At 43.7% G+C, this 21,631-nt stretch overlaps 2 protein-coding genes across 5 annotated transcripts; one reads left to right on the top strand and one right to left on the bottom strand.

The window, feature by feature from the left end:
* Window positions 1-915: 915 nt before the first annotated feature.
* Window positions 916-15,245, top strand: wasf3b (WASP family member 3b). Of its 2 annotated transcripts, XM_026292880.1 has the most exons (10): window positions 956-1,046; window positions 3,971-4,037; window positions 5,763-5,919; window positions 7,679-7,813; window positions 8,002-8,155; window positions 11,315-11,432; window positions 11,760-11,941; window positions 12,038-12,313; window positions 13,143-13,456; window positions 14,295-14,452. In XM_026292880.1, the coding sequence occupies exons 3-10, from the start codon at window positions 5,787-5,789 to the stop codon at window positions 14,450-14,452; spliced, it is 1,470 nt and encodes a 489-aa protein (XP_026148665.1). In that variant the 5' UTR covers window positions 956-1,046; window positions 3,971-4,037; window positions 5,763-5,786. The 2 variants fall into 2 exon arrangements, with proteins under 2 accessions (XP_026148666.1, XP_026148665.1); XM_026292881.1 differs by lacking the exon at window positions 3,971-4,037 and having other exon boundaries at window positions 916-1,046; window positions 14,295-15,245.
* Window positions 15,246-15,495: 250 nt separating this feature from the next.
* gpr12 (G protein-coupled receptor 12) lies at window positions 15,496-21,397 on the bottom strand. 3 transcript variants are annotated; one of them, XM_026292210.1, is made up of 3 exons: window positions 21,133-21,272; window positions 20,570-21,054; window positions 15,496-20,261 (listed from the first exon to the last, which is right to left on the bottom strand). In XM_026292210.1, exon 3 carries the CDS (start codon window positions 20,247-20,249, stop codon window positions 19,221-19,223), a length of 1,029 nt encoding a protein of 342 aa, XP_026147995.1. In that variant the 5' UTR covers window positions 20,250-20,261; window positions 20,570-21,054; window positions 21,133-21,272; the 3' UTR covers window positions 15,496-19,220. The 3 variants fall into 3 exon arrangements, with proteins under 3 accessions (XP_026147995.1, XP_026147997.1, XP_026147996.1); XM_026292212.1 differs by lacking the exon at window positions 20,570-21,054 and having other exon boundaries at window positions 21,133-21,397; XM_026292211.1 differs by having other exon boundaries at window positions 15,496-21,030; window positions 21,133-21,204.
* Window positions 21,398-21,631: the final 234 nt, after the last annotated feature.

Raw genomic sequence — 21,631 nt, 5'->3', positions numbered from 1 at the left:
TCGTTTTGCATTTTTGCTTGCAAAATGAAAACTATTTGGTTACAAACACTGCTTTCCAGTTTATTGGCTGTTTAATATAAACTATATTAGTATGTTTATATAGAATATGTTTATCTCACACACAGTATTTAATCTTGGAAATAGCAAGTCATACATTTGCTGTAAAATCCAAGTGTGCAGACTGATTATTGTTTATATTGTTCCAATATGAAAACAGTAATATAAGTATGTGCTTTGATATTCATGGTAAAATCAATTATAAATACTTAAGTGGCAGCTCTGTAACAAATGCAGGCTGTGACTTTCCTCCTTGTCCAGGAATAGAACAGCTTTTTCAATAATGAAACTTGCTTTCTCATTCTACTGAACTAAATCCTGTCTACAGTCCTGTGCCCCCTTTTTCTTTGCTTTAATGACAGTCATGTCTCTCAGACTGTTATTGTCTACACAGACACACCTGGGGGAGCAAAGCACAGATCTATGTATAGAAAAGCCTCTCACTGAACCTCTTCCTGCAGGATGCTGGCCCAGCTATTTCTGTTATACAATACTCTCCCAACTCATCCTCAGCACCACTGCCTAAACCAACTCACAAACACCCTTAAAAACTCTCTAGGTCCCAATATAATACGCTATTATTCGTTATTTAAATATATCTTAGCGTCTACATGCCCACAGGCCACCAGATGAGTTGGGATAGGACACAGTTATATAAAAAAACCAAAAGACAAGAAAAAACGCTAAGCTCTTCAGGAACGCCCAAAGCGTCGCCCCGCCCCCTCCGTTCACAATAAGAGCTTTCGAGCTGGGGAGTCTCCCTGTCACTCATTCCCTTTGAGAAACGCTATTGGTTGCTTGGGACGCCCATCGAGCGCCAAATGGTCCGTTCTGAGATGCGATTGGTGAGGATCATTGGTGGGCGTGGCCGCGCATCAAAAGATTTTCCCCCGGAGCGGCCAGACGGGCTGGGGGACAGGATGGCAGAGCTACGAGGAGTATCTAACGGGACGGACGAGGCCTGATTTCTTCTGATTTTACAGTTGCTGGTGAGGCTCTTATGATACTTTTTACAACGACTAGTAACACCTTTTGTCGTTCTTTTGGGGTTATCTCTGCTGACTGAGGTCCCATTTGTCCAAACTAAGAAATCGACACTGGACATAAGCTAGCTAACCAAGTGGCCAGGGAGCGGACCCCCGGTTGAGAATAAAAAAACGGACTATCTGAAGCCAAGTCTCGGCTAAAAACGGATCACTTTTCCTGCTGCTGGGTAACCTTGAACCTGTTTCTGACCAGGTAATTGGTGTGGTTTGCGCGCAGGTGTGTTACTCAGTTTATTAGGCACGTGGACAAGTTTAAAACTGGCCGAAATTGACGGTACCCGAGGTCTGAGCAGATGTGGGTCAGTCCATCAGTAACGGGAACCGACGGTGCGGAACAGTGATTGATCGCTGGTGCCATCAGCTCACGCCTGTGTGTGCGTTTCTCCAAATGTGCGTGGGTCGAGAGAGAAAGGGTTTGTGTGTGCGCGTGTGTGTGTGTGTGTGTGTGTCGATCTACTGGTAATTGTAAGGCATAAGAGACTAATGTTACATGCTAATAACTTTAATTACAGTTAAGTAGGATCAAATAAAATACTGACTAAATTATCAATATACTACTGCTCACTATGAACTATGAGATAGATAGATAGATAGATAGATAGATAGATAGATAGATAGATAAGAAAACAAAATACATTATATAATATAGCTATTAAATAAATCTACTGCTGTTTACATAATTTGACCAACAGCCCCATATATGTCTAATTTATCACAGAAAGCAATCAGTTGTTGCATCCATTAAGCTGAACCCTACAAATACAGTCTTTATTATTGTTTTATTGATGAAGAATAAGTTGCCATATTTAATACACTAATTTTAAGACTGGGTAATATAGGTGAACATACCGAATGTTTGTAAACATCGATATATGTTAAAGTTTGGCAAAACTATGAACATTTTCATATTTAATTATTAATGTTCAAAGCAAATGGGGCAGCACTGTGACTTAGTGGTTAGCACTGCTGCCTCACAGCAAGAAGGTTCCTGGTTAGAAACCCATCGGGGGCCTTTCTGTGTGGAGTTTGCATGTTCCCCCTGTGCTTGTGTGGGTTTTCTCCAGGTACTCTGGTTTCCTCCCACAGTCCAAAAACATGTATGTCAGGTTGATTGGTGACTCTAAATTGCCCATAGGAGTGAGTGTGAGTGTGTGAGGTTGTTTGTCTCTATGTGGCCCTGTGATGGACTGGTGACCTGTCCAGGGTGGACCCCTGCCTTTCACCCAAAGAGAGCTGGGATAGGCTCCAGCAGATCCCCGTGACCCTAAATAGGATTAAGTGGGTAGAGGTAATGAATAGATGGATGTTCAAAGCAATCAATCAAACTCTTTCAATTTGTTGAAAAAATACCTCAACAGAAATTTTTGTCATTTTTGTAATTAGAATCTATACTAAATATTAAGACTAAGATTAAGTATAAATTAGCATCACGGTGAAAAGATTATATCTTCGGACTATTATTTTACTTAAATAATACTTTAGGCTACACAAAAGAAGGCTAAACTATGACCAGGGTCCCTGGCCTACTCTGTACCCTTTGGGAGTTTCAATTAAAAAGGCATGTTTGGTGTCTCTCAGGTACAGCACTATCAGTGTATCATCTGAGATACACCTGAGTAACAGTGGAGCAAGAAGACATTCCCGGACTGTCACTGCAGAAATCTTTATGTCATATTTATGGCATTGTGAACTGACATAATCCAGGCTGCATTACTCATAACAAGCAAAACTGCATGCAACTCAAGAAGCTGCACTTGGCTTATAAATTTGTAATGACTCCCCTTTCAGCTCGTAATGGAGTTTTCACATCTGTAGTAAAGACCTCCTCTGTCTCTTTGTGTTGGTGTTAAGGTGTGGGCATCTTGTAGGAGTCACAGGGGAAGTGTTTTTTGCACTGAGCAGCATCAACACCATCCCTCTGAGGATCAGATGTGACTGCTGGTGCTGATGTGACTGTCAAGATGCTGCTAATGGGATCTTTGAGATGCTACCTGGTGTGTTTTACATGCTTGTGTGCTTAAATGGTAATGAGCTTTAATCATTCAAGCATCCAAACACACACAAAGGAAGCGTGAGAGTCTGTGTTTTAACCTATAGTCTGCTGCGTTCTCTGTTGTGGTGGAGATGTGCAGGCTTTACTCTCTGCGCCTGTTTTTCCCTCTGCGTGAATGGTGGATGAAGGCGGAGCACTTGCTTGCTGTGCTTTCATTGCAAGAGTGCAGGGGGCCTTAAAGAAGGTCAGAGAGGAGGAGGAGGTGGCAGAGGGGTAGGGGGAGGATGCATGGGAGAGCTAGCTCAGTTGCCCGTGTGAACGGAGCTCCATTGTCCCAGGAACCTTTCAGTGGCTTTCCCAGTTCCTTCCCCTCCCCCCAGCCGATACACTCCAACACATAAACACACACACACACACACACACACACACACATGCTTTGTCCACCTCTTAATGTTACACACAACCTTTTCTCTCTGTATCGCACCGTCTCATTCACTGTCTTTTGCTAACACAAACTCTTATCCTACTTAGTGTCTCTCTCTCGTGCCCTCGGTTGCCTCTACTTTCCCCCTGTTTCTCACAAACAGACAAGGCCCATTCCTCCTCCCGCTTACCCCCTAGTCGCTCATTATTTCGCCTCATTGGTGTGATTGCTATGCCAGGCAGACAGAAAAATCGAAAACATGCAATCTTCTCATTTGCATCACCTCTGTCCTAAACAAAAATAAGCAGAGTGTTTCCAAAATGTTTATTCAACGTTAAACCAAAGCAGCACTTTTGCTCTAAACTAGATCTTATTGACTGTACCAAGCATCCTTTGTGGTAGCACATGGTGATATAATTTTACCCTTTTGTTTTCTCTTATTGGCATCAGGCTTTTGGAGTTTGCTATCTAAGAAAACAGGGCCAGATGAGGACTCGGCTGGTGGGAATTGGCCTTGGTGAGCAGAAGTGTCTCTTTTCTGTTGTGGACAGCTGTAATGGCATAATCTGTAATTACAGTAGTTTCCTGCTGAGACACTGATAGCATAGGAGTGCTTCTTGCTTTGTTGGTGATTTATTGTATTGTGAATGTAATTACACCTTTTTATTGAGATAAACACACACGAAGAACAAAGGATTTGTATTCTAACTCACTTAGAAAGCTTATATTTTGTAGTTGTAATGGAAATAAAAAAATTGTTGTTCAAATTTCTTGTAGGCGTCAATGAATATTTGCAAGTGTTTGTCAGCTATTATTAGCCTTCTGTCAGGCTTCCAGGGCTGCTGTGTCTCTGATGTTTCCTGAGGTAATTTTTTTTTTTGTTTGAAGGGGGGTGACTGCTCTGGAAATACAGTCAGAAGTGAATCATTTGATTGGACAAACTAAAAAATGTCTGTGAATGTTTGTATTGGAAAGGAGTGTATGAATGTTTCCACCTGTCTTTCTGTTTGTCCTCCCTGTTGCTTCTTGAGCCATAGCTGTATTGTTCTGGTCAAGTGTTTGGACAGGAAGGAGAGATGTTACAGGGAGGACCAGGAAACAGGATCCAGTCCCAGACTTCAAAAACAGGAAGCAGGAAGAAGCACAGATAAGCTGCCTGATCCAGTGCACTCTGGAATTTCTCCCTCTGCTGTCTGTAGTCCTTTGAACTACACAGGGTTCAGTGCAATCAGAGTTTTATTTAGACAGTCATGTTCAGACTTGTGTTTACTCTGTGAAGAAAGTGATAAGGCAGGTGTCATCAATTTTGGGATATTTCTGGTCTTTACTCTTGTTCAGTGCTGGTTATTTATCAAAATTCCCATTTGATTCTGGCATGGAGAATAATGTTTTTTGACTACATCCATGAATCTGTTTGTGTCAGTATTCCAGCTGGACCAGTGACAAGCCCGTCTGGGATTAGCTGGCACACTGTATCTTCCTCACCCTAATGCTTTAATCTCTCTGCTGGTCACCGCAAGTCTTCTGGCTTTGTGACACTGACAGGCTTCACTGTTGATTGGTTCTGTGATTTATTTATTTATTTGTACATACACTAAATATACAGAAGGTGGACAGAAGAGTAAGACCACCTTAACCGTATAATGTGATCACATATAACAACAGCGTGTTATACTGTATCCTCAGAAATTCTGTTCTTAGTAATTATTTTTAGAGAACACATGCTCTCACTTTTTAATTTTTCACTTCATTTCATTATGAACAATTTTGAACATTTTTTAAAATGTTATTAAAGAAGGAAAATAATTCTAGATAATGCCATTATTTACCTGTATTTCAGCTTTTACATTCAAGAAAACTGATTAAAAAAATATAGAAAACAAATTGGTGACTATTTTCATTAACATGCCAGTTAATTTTTAATTAAAATATCGAATTTAGTAAATTTTACACTTTTTTCTTAATTCATAATGAATTAAGTTGTAGGTTTATTAGGACCACCTAGCCAAAACTAATGCTCTCTAACCCAACAGTCCTGTAATAAATCCTCACCTCAGATGCTGATTTGAGTCATTTTGGAAGATGTAGTTTGTACAACTGTGGTGAAGTTTATTGCTTTACTCACAGGCACAGACTCCAAATTAACTAGCATCTGGTCTGCAGGTTTCTTCATTGCAACCAGTCTCTGTTTTAAGTTACCAGTGTCTGAATTACTGTACTTGTCCCCTTTGTTTCCCTGCAGCTTATGTCATTGTGAGGCCTTGCCATGCCGCTGGTAAAGAGGAACATCGAGCCCCGTCACCTCTGCCGAGGGGAGCTCCCAGAGGGCATCGGCAGTGAGCTGGAGTGTGTGATGAACAATACCCTCTCTGCCATCATCCGTCAGCTGAGCAGCTTGAGTAAGCCACAAACTTACATACACTCCAAATATTATCATATGCAAAATATAATGAAGGATTTTGTATAATTCTAATACAAAGCGTACACTATTCACAGACTATGAGCACACAACCTTCAGTGTGACGACTGATGCACTGTGTAGGGTCTTTGTAGCAGGACAAGATCACATGCTTTCATCATTAATCCTAAAGCAGTGATTGATTTGGATGCCGTCATAGTTACGGGCCTGGGGTCACTGGGCTTACAGCTGGCTTGTTACAGTGTAACATGGAGAGCTGAAATGTAATCCTTTTAGATGTTTGTGCTAAAATGGACATATTGAGATGGCTGTGTGCATGTGACAGTGCTGATATACTCTGTGTGTGTCAATGTGTATTTGAGTATGTTCATGTTATCGTGTGGGCTAAATGTGTTCGTGCGGAGAGCTGTTTTATGTCGATTGTGATGCTCATTCTGCATGTGTTCAATAAAGTTATTACAGCACCAGAGGCACATAGCTTACATCCACCTTCCATTTCCATGTCCCTGTTTCATAACCTGTCAACAATGTGCTATGTGTTGTCATTTGACAGTGATGCTCAGTTGCACACATTTTTCTTCTCTTACACTAACTTTGTTGAGAGTTCATTCTGAGCCCTGACGGCAAAAATTTAAACCAAGCTTTTTTCTGTTAACCCTCTACTTTTGGCTGAGTGAATAACTCTTTGCTGCCTGTCTCTTATTGTGTGAAGTTCCTGTGTTGGGAGTGGACCTTACAACAACAGCTGTGTGGGTTAAATATAAATGCTCCCACTGGCAGGGTTTTCAACAGACTACATACACTGTGCATATCTCTGTGCACATGTATGTGTATAAGTGGGCCGCAAGAATCCTCAAGAAAGGTCAGAGTTGCTGGGGCTCAGCATGCCGGATATGTGATTTTTTTTCTTCCTTTAAATATTTTTCCTGCAGACCATCCTGTCAGCAGGAGGGACACAAATAGCCCTTAGACTTTGTTTGTCTGGGTTAATCATCACACTGTTTTTGTGTCTCATACTTAAACTGTCTTAAACTACTTTTTTAATCTGTTGGCTTTAGGATGATGTTTTTTTTGTTGTTGTTATTATGGCTTGCACTGCCTTATTTGGTCCCATTTTGCTCATTTATTGGGCTAAGATTCCTGGCGCCTGGAACCTATAGCACCTGGGCTAACAATCATTTCACTTTAACTGTTAAGGCTATCAGTGACTTGCTACTGGAGGGGCTACTGGACTTCTTCACCTTGGACCTTGAGCATGGCCTTCCTCATTATTTACTTCAGGAAGTTCACTATCCCCACTTCCATCTATATCAAGCAATTTATGAATAGTTTAGGGCTTCAAAATAAAGATCCTAGAGGTCATTAGTCTCTAGGAATAACAACAGACTAACAGACTCAGGAACAACAAAGTCAACAGAGTTATAATATCACTGGTAATACAAACTAATTCAGTTGCTTACCGTTATAGGCTGCACAAAAACATGCACATATGATTTGGACAGTTTGTAATCGTCTCCTTTTAATTTATTCATGAGGAATGTTGCTATATAGAGTCGAATGAGACACCATTTCCTGCACAGACTCTTAAGACCCTAGTTTCACAGTCTCACATTACCTTTGTATTGATTGAACTTCAGTCTGTGGAGCCAAGAGGAGATTTGCTTGGCTCCAGATAATAATTACAAGTTTCCGTCCTTCTATCAAATTATCTTTTTCTCTTTTTTACTGTTCCTTTCTAGGTAAACATGCAGAGGACATATTTGGCGAGCTGTTTAATGAGGCCAACACCTTTTACCTGCGTGCCAACTCTCTCCAGGACCGTATTGACCGGCTGGCTGTCAAGGTCACACAGTTGGACTCCACTGTGGAGGAAGGTGGGTCAGAGGGTAGAGGTGCGAGTGAAATGGCACAGAACATTGTCATGCAAGTGCTGTCACATTCATGTTTTTAGCATTTTCTACCTACCCATTTTTTCTATTTATCTACTTATTTCTCGCTTAAATTCCCTTCCTTCCTGATGACCAGCCATTTAACATTTGTTTTTTACTTTTTGGTTTCTCAGTTTCCCTGCAAGATATCAACATGAGGAAAGCCTTCAAGAGCTCTACCACTCAGGACCAGCAGGTGGTATCCAAGAGCAGCGTGCCCAATCCTGTCAAGGAGATGTACAATCTGAGTGACAAGCCTCCGCCACTCAACATCCTCTCACCATATAGGTTGGTGCAGTTCATGTATACACACACTCAGACCTCCAGTGTTCCCTTAGAGCAATGTGTGCATTTGCATCTAAACTTAGATGTTGTGTAATATTTAAAGGCTATTAACATAAATGGAATATAGTATTGTGTATAGTGTCATGTATATAGTATAGTATCAACTGTTGCATTTTCCTAATCTTAGAATGAGACTTTTAAATCTATATAAGGAGCAGGTCTCCTTTCACCGAGGCAGCCATGTTTGACAATAGCATAGAGTGGACAAACCAAAACACTGGCTCCAGATGGGGAATCAAGTTTTGCTGCCCTTAAAGCCATTAAAGTAGGCACCCTCCCTTGTGCCATCAGGTGGTATGAAAAACCAGGATTACCTTCTATCCTATGTCTTTAAAAGTCTTGAATTTAACTTAGTAAACATTAAGAAACCCAGCTGAAAAGTTCTTGATTTCTTTGTTTCTGACCTACATTCACAGTGAAGCAGCAAATTTCTTACTGTAGCTGCTTCTATTACATCGTGCTTTTGTGCTTTCATGCTTCAAATTTAGTGACTGGCTTGAGTGACTGGCTGCATAATGTAGCACACTTTTCACTCTCCCCCGTTCTCCGTCTTTTTGCCTCTCCACATTTTCATCTTGTCATTTCTAGTTATGGTGTCTGTGATAAGAATGCAGGATATGTACTCATAATTTCAGACTCGTTCTTCAGCCTCCTCCACTTTTGCAATATTCATAGCTTGACATGTTTTATCCCCAACTTCTTTATCTTCCCACAGAAATACACTGAGCCTTTTACCATTCTGCTTAAACACTCATATATAGTCTTAAATGTCTGCTGGAACACACCAATAATAGAGGATCCAAATGTAGATATAGACAGGCTAGCAGGGGGGCACAGGTGGCTTTATGTAGATTGCTCCGGGGCTGAAAAACAAAGGAGCAAGGGACCTCATGCGGACAGCCTGGAGGATGGAAAATTGAAAAGCTGGGGACCCTGGGTGGACAACCCTGAGGCTAGCAACTCACAGAGACTGTGTGGGAGGGTGGTGATGTGGATGGGGCTCCCTCTGGAGCTGGAGGCTGATGGCAAAAGTGGAACTGCTCTAAGCATGTTGTGTGGGAGACTGGCACTGAAGGCAGAACCTCTCAGGAGGCTGAGATGGGCACTGATATACAGAGAGCCGGAGAGCAAGTGCTCGATGTGGAAAACCCTCAGAAGAAGATCAAGCACTGACAGATGACAGCAGAGCATGACTGGCAGACTTGTAACCAGCTGAGGAAGATGACTCACGAGCAGGCTGGGCTTTGGTTTTTGACTCTGGTTTGATGCTGGTTGTCAGCACAGACAGCCTAATCTGCAAAAGAGGCATCAGCAAGGACAACCAACTCAGGAACAGGCTGGACTCTGGACAAGGCTCTGAGCAGTTGAGACTTTAACCAAGCAAAGGTGCCTGTTTGTTGCTGGTGCTCATTCTGCATCAGGTGGGGTGTTGATCGGGCAGGCCAAATCAGGAACCAATCCAACCTGGGTAGGCTTTGTCAAGGACAACCAACTTGGGAACAGACAAGGTGTCAGCAAATACAGCAAACTCTGAGACCTGCTGCATTCTGGTCAAGGTACTGAGCAGCAGTATGACTGAGGTGTCATTGACCGAGGCTTACTACATATAGCTTAGAATGGGAAGGCTTACAGAAGGAAACAGCTCCAAAACTGGGGAGGCATTGAGCAGGGAGGTGACCCAGGAACAGACCATCTGTCAAGGAGGACAGCTGCTTAAGGAAGAGGCTTAGGAAGAGACAAAGTGTTGGCAAAGATGGCCAAATTTAAAACAGATGAGGCATCAGCAACAATGGTTAACTTAAGATTTGGCTTCAGTGAGAACAGCAAAATTCAGCACAGATGAAGCACTGGGGAGGATTGGCAGCGTCAGGAACAAATCAGACACTGGCAGGGATGGCCAACTCGGGAACAGACAAGGCATTGGTGAGGATGGCTAACTCCAGAACAGACAAGGCAACAGGAGATTGTCGTCTATAGGGATGACATTTCTTTTTAGCGGCAAGTTGCAGGCTGGCTGTGGTCAGTCAACTGGGACACAGCAAAGTGCACTAGGGGTCATCAAGCACATCCAGTGCTAGATGTTTGGGACCCAAACTGGGTGACTGTGGGCCTAGTGCTAGGAGCAGCTTGCAGACCCAATGCTAACTGACCAGAATGTGAAAAAGCCGTTCCCAGGCTGGATGCTAACTGACCAGAAGTGAGGAGGACAGTGCACATGCCTAGTGCTAGCAGAGGCTGGAGTGTAGCTGGCAGCACTGATCCTAGCTGCTGGAGAGACATGCTGATCCTAGCTGCTAGTCATGGGAGAATCAGGCTGAAGATTTACACACCCAATACTAAATGGCTGGAGAACAGGCTGGGCGCAAGAACATCCAGTTCAGATTAAAAACACATGCCAGAATGGTATCATTTTGGTCCAGGGTGGCTATGGTTCTGTGATTGGTTAACAAATAGTCAAATGGACTCTTCAGTTATCGATAATCCACCACAAAAGTGGAACAGGACCCAAATGCAGACACAGACAAGGAGTCAGCTTATGTGCAACAATTTAGTTTTTACACACAAGAACTAATGGAGCTAAGAGCTAACATGCTCATGCTAACAGAAAACCAAACAGGGATAACCAGAGGCAGAGTCCGAATGAGGGTGAGAACCTTGCACAGTGTCCGAACCAAGCAGTCCAGTACAGAGTTCTAACACAGCAGAATCCAAACAAACAGGTAAACTCAGGGTTACAGGAACATGCAGTTGGCAAGAAGGCTAAGGCCAAGAAGCACAAAGGCGGCGGTAAACGCAGCAGCTACAAGACAATTTGGCAACAAACAAAGGAAGCAGTGTATATACTGAGGGAGTGGAGACATGTGGTAGGTGTGGGTTTTTTGGTACTGGACAACAGGGCAATGGGAGGCAGATGTTTAGGGCAGAGTCAGGGAAAATCTGGAGACACGTGGAGACTGGATTGGGAATGACAGTCCACAGAAAAGCCCATATGGTAACAGGGCCCGGGAAATATGGAGCAAAGACAAGGGATGTGACACATACAGGTTTCTATAGAAAGACAGTTATAAACCAGTTTAACCTTCTTGGTGTCCATCTCTGTAGGGATGACCACAAGGAAGCCCTTAAGTTCTACACTGATCCCTCATACTTCTTTGACCTGTGGAAGGAAAAGATGTTGCAGGACACAGAGGACAAGAGGAAAGAGAAGAGGAAGCAGAAGGTACAATTCATAAGGAATGCAGAGGTCATACCATGGTGTAATATACCAGGATCATGGTTTATTGTGGTCAAATGTAAGACTTTACCTGCCTGACAGGCAGTTACTGGTGCCACTCCTTCCTACACTTTACATTTTCAGTGAGTGAGCAAATGGATGTAATAAGTATATAATGTTATGGAGCTAGACATCAAACTATCACACGAACAATAATTTTCAGAAAATCACATATAATGAAAGCTCTTTTAGAGCCCTTTACATTGTTGTTTCTAATTCTAGCTTAGTTAAACCAAATAGCATAAAAATTCTTTTCCTTTGTTATTCTTCCAGGAGCAGAGGCGCTGTGTGGATGGTACGTTACAGAGGGAGGTGAAAAAGGTCCGGAAGGCAAGAAACCGTCGACAGGAGTGGAACATGATGGCTCTAGATAAAGAGCTGAGACCGGACCATCGACACACCATACACCGTGACAGAGGGGCTTCCTCCGAGGGGTCAATGTCACCAGAAAACAGGTAGATGAACACACACATGGGTATGTTTCTTCATGTATTTCAACATATAAAATCTGGTGACAGCTAATAGACTATTTTCATATTTTCCTTTATCAGGGGCCATGGTTCTGATCAGCACCACTATCCCAACACCATGAACCACGCGGGTTATGCCCACACCTACTCTGGCCCTCCGCCCAGTGTCCTCGCTGCCCAGATGGCTGCAGGACATGTTGCTCGTGGAGGAGGTGAACATGACAACAGGAGCAGGAATATGATGGCCTATCAGGGGGGCACACTGGGCCGTTCTCACCACCACCAAGTGCCGCTGCCTCCTCCACCCACTGAAGCTATGAATGGAGGCTCCATCTCTCTTCCACCCGTGGACTACAGGTAAGCCAGTGTAACACATTTTTTCACATCCTGTTCTTCTCCCCAAATGTAAATTAATTTTTAATTCTGTTTTTCTTTGCTACAATAATTTAACTTTTGTTAGCACAACCTGGCACATTTGGCTGTATTTTTTTTTTTCATATATACCACAAAATATCTTTCACGGACATATATTGCACACCACATATACAGTAAAACAGTGAAATTAAACAGACATCTATTCCTTCAGTTATATCTCTTACTTGTTGTATTTTCTAACTGTAATGTATTTAGAGCAAATTCATAGTTAAAAGCTTGATATTTATAATAAAACATGGTCAAATAAATATTTTTTGATATACATTGTCAACCTTTTTCTCTGAAATAACATGAAATGAAAATGCCAGAAATGCAGATGTCTTAAGGTGTTTTGTTTGTGTTTGGTTTACTTCCTCAAATGGTATGATTATAAAGAGAAAAACAAAAAAAGAAAATAAGGACACAGATAAGAAATAACGCTAACCAGAGATACTAGTAGTTATTAGATGATAGAAGCTGAGCGACTTCACTCAAAGACAAAGAAGGTTCAGCACTAGTTCACTAAGTAGTTTAAGGTAACTAAATGAAATTATTTGGATGCATCGTTGTGCCATTTTAGCCACATATACATGGATACTGCTAAATAATTCACCAAAATGTCTCAATCCATTCTTGTAAACTTTGTGTCCTTGCCGCCACCTAGTGGATCAGTAGAATTTTCTCAAACCCTGATGACTGCACTTGTGATGAAACATGCCTTCTATGATTTTTATCTCTCCATTAACTCTCTTTAATTCGGTCTTTCCTGCAGCATGGATGGTTATGCCAACACTGGCCCTCCTCCCCCTCCTCCTGCCCCTCTTATCCCTTCTGCCCAGACTGCCTTTGCCTCACCTCCTGGAGGTCCAATGCCTCCTGGGCCAATGGCTGGCATTGGCAGCTATGCTCCACCTCCACCACCTGTATGCGGAGCTCAGGCTGCCCCACCACCTCCTGGTCCTCCACCTCCTCCCATTCCAGCTGGTGCCTCACACTCCACAACCCGCAAGATGTCCTCCTCCGCACCCGCTGAGACCACAGTGGTCAGTGATGCCCGCAGTGATCTGTTGGCTGCTATACGTATGGGTAAGTGCTGTTGGTGTGTGTGCTTGTAAAGAAATGTCATCGTGAAGCATCTGTGCATCTTCTTTAGAACAATATACATCTGTATTACCCTTCAGCACAAATTTAGTTTAAAACAATGGATGATTAAAATGTAATAGGATTTATTGTGACTCATTTGACACTGAATAACTGAAAAGGATATATTTATGGAAAATAGACTAAAATTTGAAACATAAGTAAGGGATAGCTGTCAATGACTTACAAAAGATGTGAACCCCCACCATGAACCTCCATGCTCCATGAAACACTCGGCTGATCTCAGAAACAATGGCTAACATTCCTGTAGACCAGTCAATGAAACAAGACAAGACAAGTGTGGGTTAGAGCTACTTTGACTTAGAAAAGAACATTCTGAAACTTTTCCATCAACAGACACAAAAGATTATAATTGTGTGTTATTACTTGCTTAAGCACAGTGTGTTTGTGACAAATCAATGAGAAAACCAGTTATATCTGAAAAGTTGTGGAAATAAATGAAAAATTCACTCATTTTTACTTCAAATATATATAATTGGGTTAAACTGCACTTCAGATAAATTCCAGTGAAATAAAACAGACACCTCTCCCTTCGGTTGTATTACTTGGTTATATTTTGTAATGGTAATGTATTCACAGCAAATTTACAATTAAAAGATAAAATAATGTTTTTTGATAAACGTTGTCAAAAAATACTTTCCCTTGGTACTTAAAAAAAAATCTATCTAAACAACATGAAAACTAGGCTGCTTTTCTATTTACTAGTTTTCCTATTACTTCTACATTCAACTTCATCAAAAAAAACAATCCTTATTTGCTGTAGGCATCCAGCTGAAGAAGGTGCAGGAGCAGCAGGAGCAGCAGGCGAAGAGGGAGCCAGTTGGCAATGACGTGGCCACCATATTGTCGCGACGCATTGCTGTGGAATACTCCGACTCCGAGGACGACTCAGAGATGGAGGAGAACGACTGGTCGGATTAATGCACGAAAAACTACTGAAGATACAAACACAATAAGAAGGCACAATCATGTGATCTCACACTCATTTGACACAATTTCCACTGTATCACACTCATATTTTGTCTCACACTTTGTTGCTGATACACACACACACACACACACACTCACTCACACACACAATCATGTGCTGAAGGTCGATATAAGCTGAATGGTCCAAAACTGCAAATCTGGGGTGCATTCAAGATGCATAAACACTGTAATGAGACTAGTAACATACTGCAATGTTGCCGACTCTGACATACTAATATTCAGTCTGATTATTATATTTCAAAGCATTGTGAATACACCCCTGTGGATGTTTCTCTACCTGTTATAACACTATAGACACCCTCTAAAGGTGCTTATTTCACGTGTAGTCGAAGCTCGAGAGCGTTAGAAACTTTCCTCTTGAACTAACCAATGTACTTGTCTTTTTTAAATGTTTTTACTCAGACACTTGCGTATGTCGTAGATCATGAGGCAAGTTTTTAATACGTAAATGACAAATAACTGGAAGTAAAGTAATGGTAGCTGTGGTCAATGATGTCATTTGATTCAGGCCATTGAATGAGTGACTGGGAAGAGAGTTTGAAATGCTGTGGTAAAGACAGATGAATAGGTGATTTGTAAAAGTCTTACTGGTCGTAAATGTGATGATACAATTCTGCGTCTGCAGTTGCTCATCGCTGTGACAGATGACATGGGGGTTGTGTATCTGCTAGTGTGAGCTCTGTAATCTGTAACTGTGTAAAGAAAAATAAAAATGATGAATGAAGCATCGTGGCCCAGCTCCCGTGCCTCTTTACTGTCCTGCTGTCGTCATAGAGATGACACATACCTGGCTCTAAGACTCCCGTTTCCATGGTAACTGTACAGCTAAGAAGGGAGTTGCCAGGGAAACAGAGGAGTGCGAAAAGGAGGGCACAAAGCCAGAGTGAGGATGAACAAATCAGCCGAGGCAAGAGTTTTATGCACAGCACATGTTTTTAATACAAAATTAACAAGATCTCTCAATTGAGCTTGACTAACCAAAGCAATAAAAAGTACAACTAACACTTTGGAAAAATAGACACCACGTTCACACAAATGTTTTTACAATATCTCAGTTAGTGCATGTTGATTATCGTTTATACGTTTCATTTTGCAGATACTTAATTTGTTGTGCCATTTTCATCCAAAAAATAAAGTGCATTTTACATCGAAAACTACGCATACGTCTATACAAGATGCTGTTACTGTGGCGTCCCCATCAACTCCAGACCCCACGCCAAAACACACACATTCACAGGCTCTTATGTGTTTTGATATTTAGCTCTAGATTAGTAAAAATCAGAAAGAGACTTCCTCTCTGGAACAACCCATCATTGGCTACACATTTTCTCCAAAACCCCAGTTTATTTGTACGTCTTTGTATACTGTGAAACAGTTCAGTAAATTAACAGGTGTGTGTATACAGAGAAGTAATATATCCAACGTTACAGTCTTCAACTATTCTTGGATACAAAGCCCTTGTTCACACCTGCTCAACCATGGAAATCTCAACTGAGCTGTTGGCTGCACAAGAGGAAAACATTCACAATCAGAGAAGCTCAGGTACCAGTTTTCTTCACAAACATCTGACGTCTGTGTACCCAAATCCACGCAACCTTCGATCAATCGGCCATCACAAACTGGTGCATATTGAAGTGAGGAAAGTAAAAACCTACAGAAAAAAAAAAAACAACAACTAATGTCCAAGGTGGAGAAATGTCATTCAAAAATGGCGCGACCCAATTCATTCACAAGTTTAACTGGCTTTTAGTAGCACCATGCACGGTGATATAAAGTCCCTCCTCTTAAGCATGCCCTATTTACAGAAACAAATGAGTCAGTAAGTACAAGTGATCAGTGAAGCAATGTGATTATTACTACATTCAGAAACAAGGCTTTACAGCGCCATTATTATCTTACAACACCAGAATCTGAAAGAAATCAGGCCAGACCAAAGTGGAAAAAAAAATATAACTTTTCAATGAATATAACAAAATAGATTTTTTCCCCCAAAGATAAAGGAATAAAGGATTGTGATGATTTGTGATGTGCCAGCCTGACCTGTTGGTGCTCATCAAATAACTCCAAGGTTCAGTCTGACACTGTGCACAAGCTCACATACACAGGCTACGTCCCAATGCTTAGAAATTATATCCTTAAGCTTCTCTTCCCCCATATTTTGAACACTTTGTATGTGATCGGAGGCAAGACAGATGAAAAACTGGGAGCTCTTTAAATCTCTCTGGCTCAGAGTGGGAAGGCAGCAAGGAAAGAAAGAAAAGGTTTTATCTTTGTATTTGGAAGCGAACATTTTTAGCTCATTGAATAATTCAGAGGTTACTTACGGGACACCTGCCTCGAATAGACTCGACTAAATTACACTACAGTGAAATATTAGTGATGTAAAGAAGACAGATCACACACAGAAAGGACTAGGATCCCAGTTTATTCAGAGTCCTTTTTACTTTGGCTTGAAGTGCTGGAGCGTCCATGTACTAGTCCTATCTTCCTTCAGAAACCTCTACAAACATGCAATGAGGCCACTTCTCTTAGAATTGACAGGAAGACTGGAAGCATGATCCTCTCAGGTCAGAGGGTCAACGCGATACATACTGTATATTCATCTGACCTGCTTTACGCCTGCCCCTGACAACACTTGGAGACAGATCGTGGTCTGCCGAGCTGCTGCATCACAAACGCACACACGGACACACACATGCACACGCTCAGAGGCCATGCAGAATATCGGATGCACAAAAAACACATAAGCCCCAAATCACACACCAACACTTGAGGTCACGACACTGAGTTCATAAGACCACAAAGAGAGAGGCCACACACACAAAAAAAAAAAAAAAAAACTTGATCCTGCTGTTACACAAACAATCAAAGTCCAATATTCATTTGGAAAAACCAGTGCAGAGGGATGAGGCAGTGCTGTCCCCGGAACAAGCGAGTTGTTTGATCTTGTCCACTTTTTTACAGCCTAGGAGTCATTTTTTAGACCAGTTTGAAGCTATACCACTGAAGCATCATCACGGAGCCTGTTCACTACAACACACCCCCAACCCAAGCAGCCATTAGGGTACTTCAGTCTGCAGGAACAAGTTATGTAGGATGTGGATGTTATTGCTGTATGGATATTGCTTCACATCTAAAAAAAATCCAACTCATTCATAGCCTTGTTATTGCTGCATGTTTTAGGGGCTTGCCAGGTAATTTTGAGACTCAAAAAATAATAACTAACTGTATTTTGGGTGATAGGCGCTTCTTGGACTTTCAGAAAACTACAGGAGGATGAACACAAGTCAGGATCAAAGCAGAGCGGTAAGAAAACCTCTGAACTCCAAACTCAACTGCAAAAATATTACACATTTTTCAGAGAGGATGCAAATCCTGTGATGACTGTAACTGCTTCTATGTGACACATGTGAGGTAGACCTACACAAAGAAAATGATTAGGGTGAGGATGACAACAGGGCACCATGACACATTGCCTGCAGTGACCTATGGGACCTACCACCCTGAACTCAGCGGTGAAAAAGGAGGAACTGAAAAAGGGAAATTACACTGGAGTCATGCATTTAGATCCTGTTGCTTCCTGTGTGTCGCAGATCTGGAAATCCAGAGATAAGTCAGATTCACGGCTGAAAATTATATCTCAACTTTCGATTTGGGCTTTTGTCTAATTTAATCTCCTGATCCCCCTTAAATTTTATATATCCTTTAAAATCTAAAATCATAGTTCCATTTTAATAAGACCACTGAAACTCAACTGAACAGCAATAAAATCACTAAACAAACTCCACATATCCAAAGAGCAAACTTGATTGAATAGTGAAAGTGGAGGGATACAAGATGGTTACATCATCCAAGAGGCCTATATATGGTTTGTAGCCTTATAATAATGAAAAAATGGAGGAGAGAGGGGGTAATGGTGTGTATGTTTGGGGGGGGGGGGGTCTCCTGGGGCTTTATCTTGAGCCAAACAAGCTGAACTAAAACACATTCAGGCACAATCCAGAGCGATAAGAAGACTGAGAACATGTGAGAGACGAGAAGACGAAGCAGTTTGATTTCTCTCTCGGTGTCTGTGCAGGACGCAGATCAGAGAGCGCCGGGTCTATTTTTAGCTCTCCGCGGCTGTTTAGCTCTCGACGCACGTCCAGAGTGCAGCAGCGGAGCGTCGGGATGCTGCTCCAGACGGGCATCACTGTCGAAACGCCTGCATATTCAGCCGCGGACGCTCGCTCCTCTCCTCACGCAAACACAGCTTTATAATCCGCTGAGACTTTTTACGCACGCAAACTAAAAACCCCTCCCTACCCGCGTGCCACCCCAAGCTTCAGTGCAGTTAGAACCGTACGCACATTGTGTATACAGCCGCTGCCTGGAATATGTGATGCACCCTGCGCGCTCTGCAGAAGAGAGACAGGGCGTGGCAGGGGTTCAGTGGGGAGGGTTCGGGATGCAGCCCCCCCAGTGGCTCCATTTTCGTGGCAAGATAGTGAAATGCCTTGATCTATGCTGTGTGTAACAAAGGGGACAATGACACCCATCCTGGTGGGCTGTGGATAACTAACCAAACCGTCCGTGCCATCTCACAGCCTTGTGCCGCTCCCTCTGACCTTGCCCTCTGCTGCTCTCTGTGACACTGGACAGACCCAGTGAGGAGCAGAGCAGACCCAGGGTGCCTCTCTTCCCACCTGGGTCTGCTGGGTCAGACATCGCTTGGGGTCCGTGCACGCTGGGCCACGCTGGCAGGCACACAGCCGCAGCACACCAGCCACAGCGCCTTCTGAATCTCCTGGTTCCTGAAAGCGTAGATGACCGGGTTGATGACGGAGTTGTAGGTGGCAGGCACCAGAGTGGCGTAGGTGTAGAGTGGAGGGTAGGTGTAATCGGCAATGAGGGAGTAGACTGTGAATGGCATCCAGCAGGCAGCAAAGGTACCCAGGATGATGGCCAGTGTTGACACGCCCTTCCGTGTTGTGACATAGTGGGGTGTGGCAGCCAGGAAGTGGTGCTGGAGGGCAATCTGGTGAGCATGGCGCATAACGATCTTGCAGATCTGGACGTAGAGTTGCAGCATGAGGCCAAAAAGCAGCAGGAAGGAGACGGACAGCACGGCGATGTTGTTCTTCGTCAGCGGTCGCACCACGCTGCATGTGGCCTCCTCTGCTAGGCAGTTGACACCTGTGACTGGCAGCAGGCCCAGACACAGGGAGAGGCCCCACAGCAGCACAAGCATGGTGTAGGTGAAAGCTGCTGTCCGCTCTGAGTTGTAGGTGAGGGCATAGTACAGCGACAGGTAGCGATCAATAGTGATGGCCAGCAGGCTGAAGACCGAAGCAGAGAAGGAAGCCACCACCAGGCCCACGGTCAGCAGCTGGGCCGAGTCGGAGTGAAGCAAATAGGCACAGGTGAAATGAAGCACCAGGCCCAGACCGGCCAGCAGGTCAGCCAGCGCCAGGCTGCCAATCAGCAGGAACATGGGGGCCCTGAGCGCTGGGTTCTGCCAGATCACCAGCACCACCAGAGCATTCTCACAAGCTATCAGAGTCCCTGATGAGCACAGAACAATGTCCCAGGGGTTAACCAGCAGGGGCAGCTGGCTGGGTGGGAGGGAGTCCTCTGGTGGAAGTGTCTCCAGGCTGCTGCTGTTGTCCATTGGTCCACCGCCTCCACTGGCCCATGCTGTGGGGTCAGGAGTCAGCCAGCTGGGGGTGACCGGTGGCTCTTCACTCATAGCGCCCCCCGTCTGAAATGGACACAAACACACAAACACTGCAATGATGTACCATGCATAGTTTCAAAAGCCAGAGGGTAAAGGACCACAAATAAATCTGTCAAATGCTTAGATTGTGTGTGTGTGTGTGTGTGATTTATTTTTTTAGTGTTGTTCTTTAGGCTTTACAGTTTTATGCACTGAAGACAAAAACAGCAGAGACTGTTTCCCACCTCTCTGCATGCCACTGGATTTATGTTGTGCCACAACAGACACATGGGACAACCCTCATGTCTGTGGGCCTGTGAAGGCACATTACGCAGAAACACAGACACACTTACCTTAATGTTGCTGTTTCACAACTAGGAGAGGAAAAAAATGAGCTGCGCCAAAAACCAAGTCTTTCATTCCAGTTCTCTCTTTTGGATTAACACTGTAGCTACAACACAACTATACATCTCATCTGATCCAGCCTGTTCACAGCTCCTCTGTTGTCCTCTGGGAATCAAACCCAGTGGCTGTTCAGAGGCCTGTAGCTGCATGCGTTACCCCACACGTGAAGAGCCATGTATTCATATTTGGACAAAGGAAATTGAAGAGAACAACTGAAAACCAAAGCAGGTTTTGCAGCAGTTTTCAGGCCACATCTATAACCGTCCAATAAATCACGCAGCTGCCAGAGACCCAGTGCCGCGCACCGCCACAGCAGACACCGCACCCGTCATGGGAAAGTAGCCGCTCTCTAACACCATGCACTGGTGGCCACATGGGGCTGCTTTGCCCTGTGCACCTTGCACGGTGGCTGCTCCACGTCAGCAGAAGGATGCTGGGGTGAAGAAAAACACAGGCTGCATTTTATCATGCACGGTAGGGATGCACAATAATCTGCCGCCATCCAACCTACCTTGACTCCGTGAGCTGCGGCGTCCCGGCTAGATGTGAGAGGGACAGCTTTGTATTTCCATGTTACTGATGGAGGTGATGCGGCGCCGGCGGACAGAGACGCAGCGCGAGGAGGGAGACGCTGGTCGCCTCTGCCTGAAAGCGGGGACAGAAGAGGAAAGAGCGCAGAGCGGCTCTGCCGGTAACGGCGTATCGCCGTGGACTGCGGCTGTGCAGGGGAGCAGCGAGAGGAGCAGCGGCTCGGGAGGAGGAGGAGGAGGACGGAGGGGGGTGGGGGGGGGGTTCAGTGATGAAGGAGGAGCCCCGAATGGGGCCAGACTCCCGGAGAGCGGCTGCAATCCGTTAAATGTCTGGTTTCTGTAGTCTCAAGGACAGACAGGTGCAAGTGCGCGCCCTGAGGTGAGGAATGAGGAGGATGACAGACCAAACTGTCTTTGGTGCTTTATTTCCTTACACGTAGACTCAGCAGGGCTCAACTCCTTCTTAGTTACAGGCATGTC

Source organism: Mastacembelus armatus, chromosome 20 (genome assembly GCF_900324485.2).
Source record: "Mastacembelus armatus chromosome 20, fMasArm1.2, whole genome shotgun sequence".
Taxonomy (NCBI): Eukaryota; Metazoa; Chordata; class Actinopteri; order Synbranchiformes; family Mastacembelidae; genus Mastacembelus; species Mastacembelus armatus.
The sequence above is the reverse complement of the archived record's forward strand: the minus strand, read 5'-3'. Positions and strand labels throughout refer to the sequence as shown.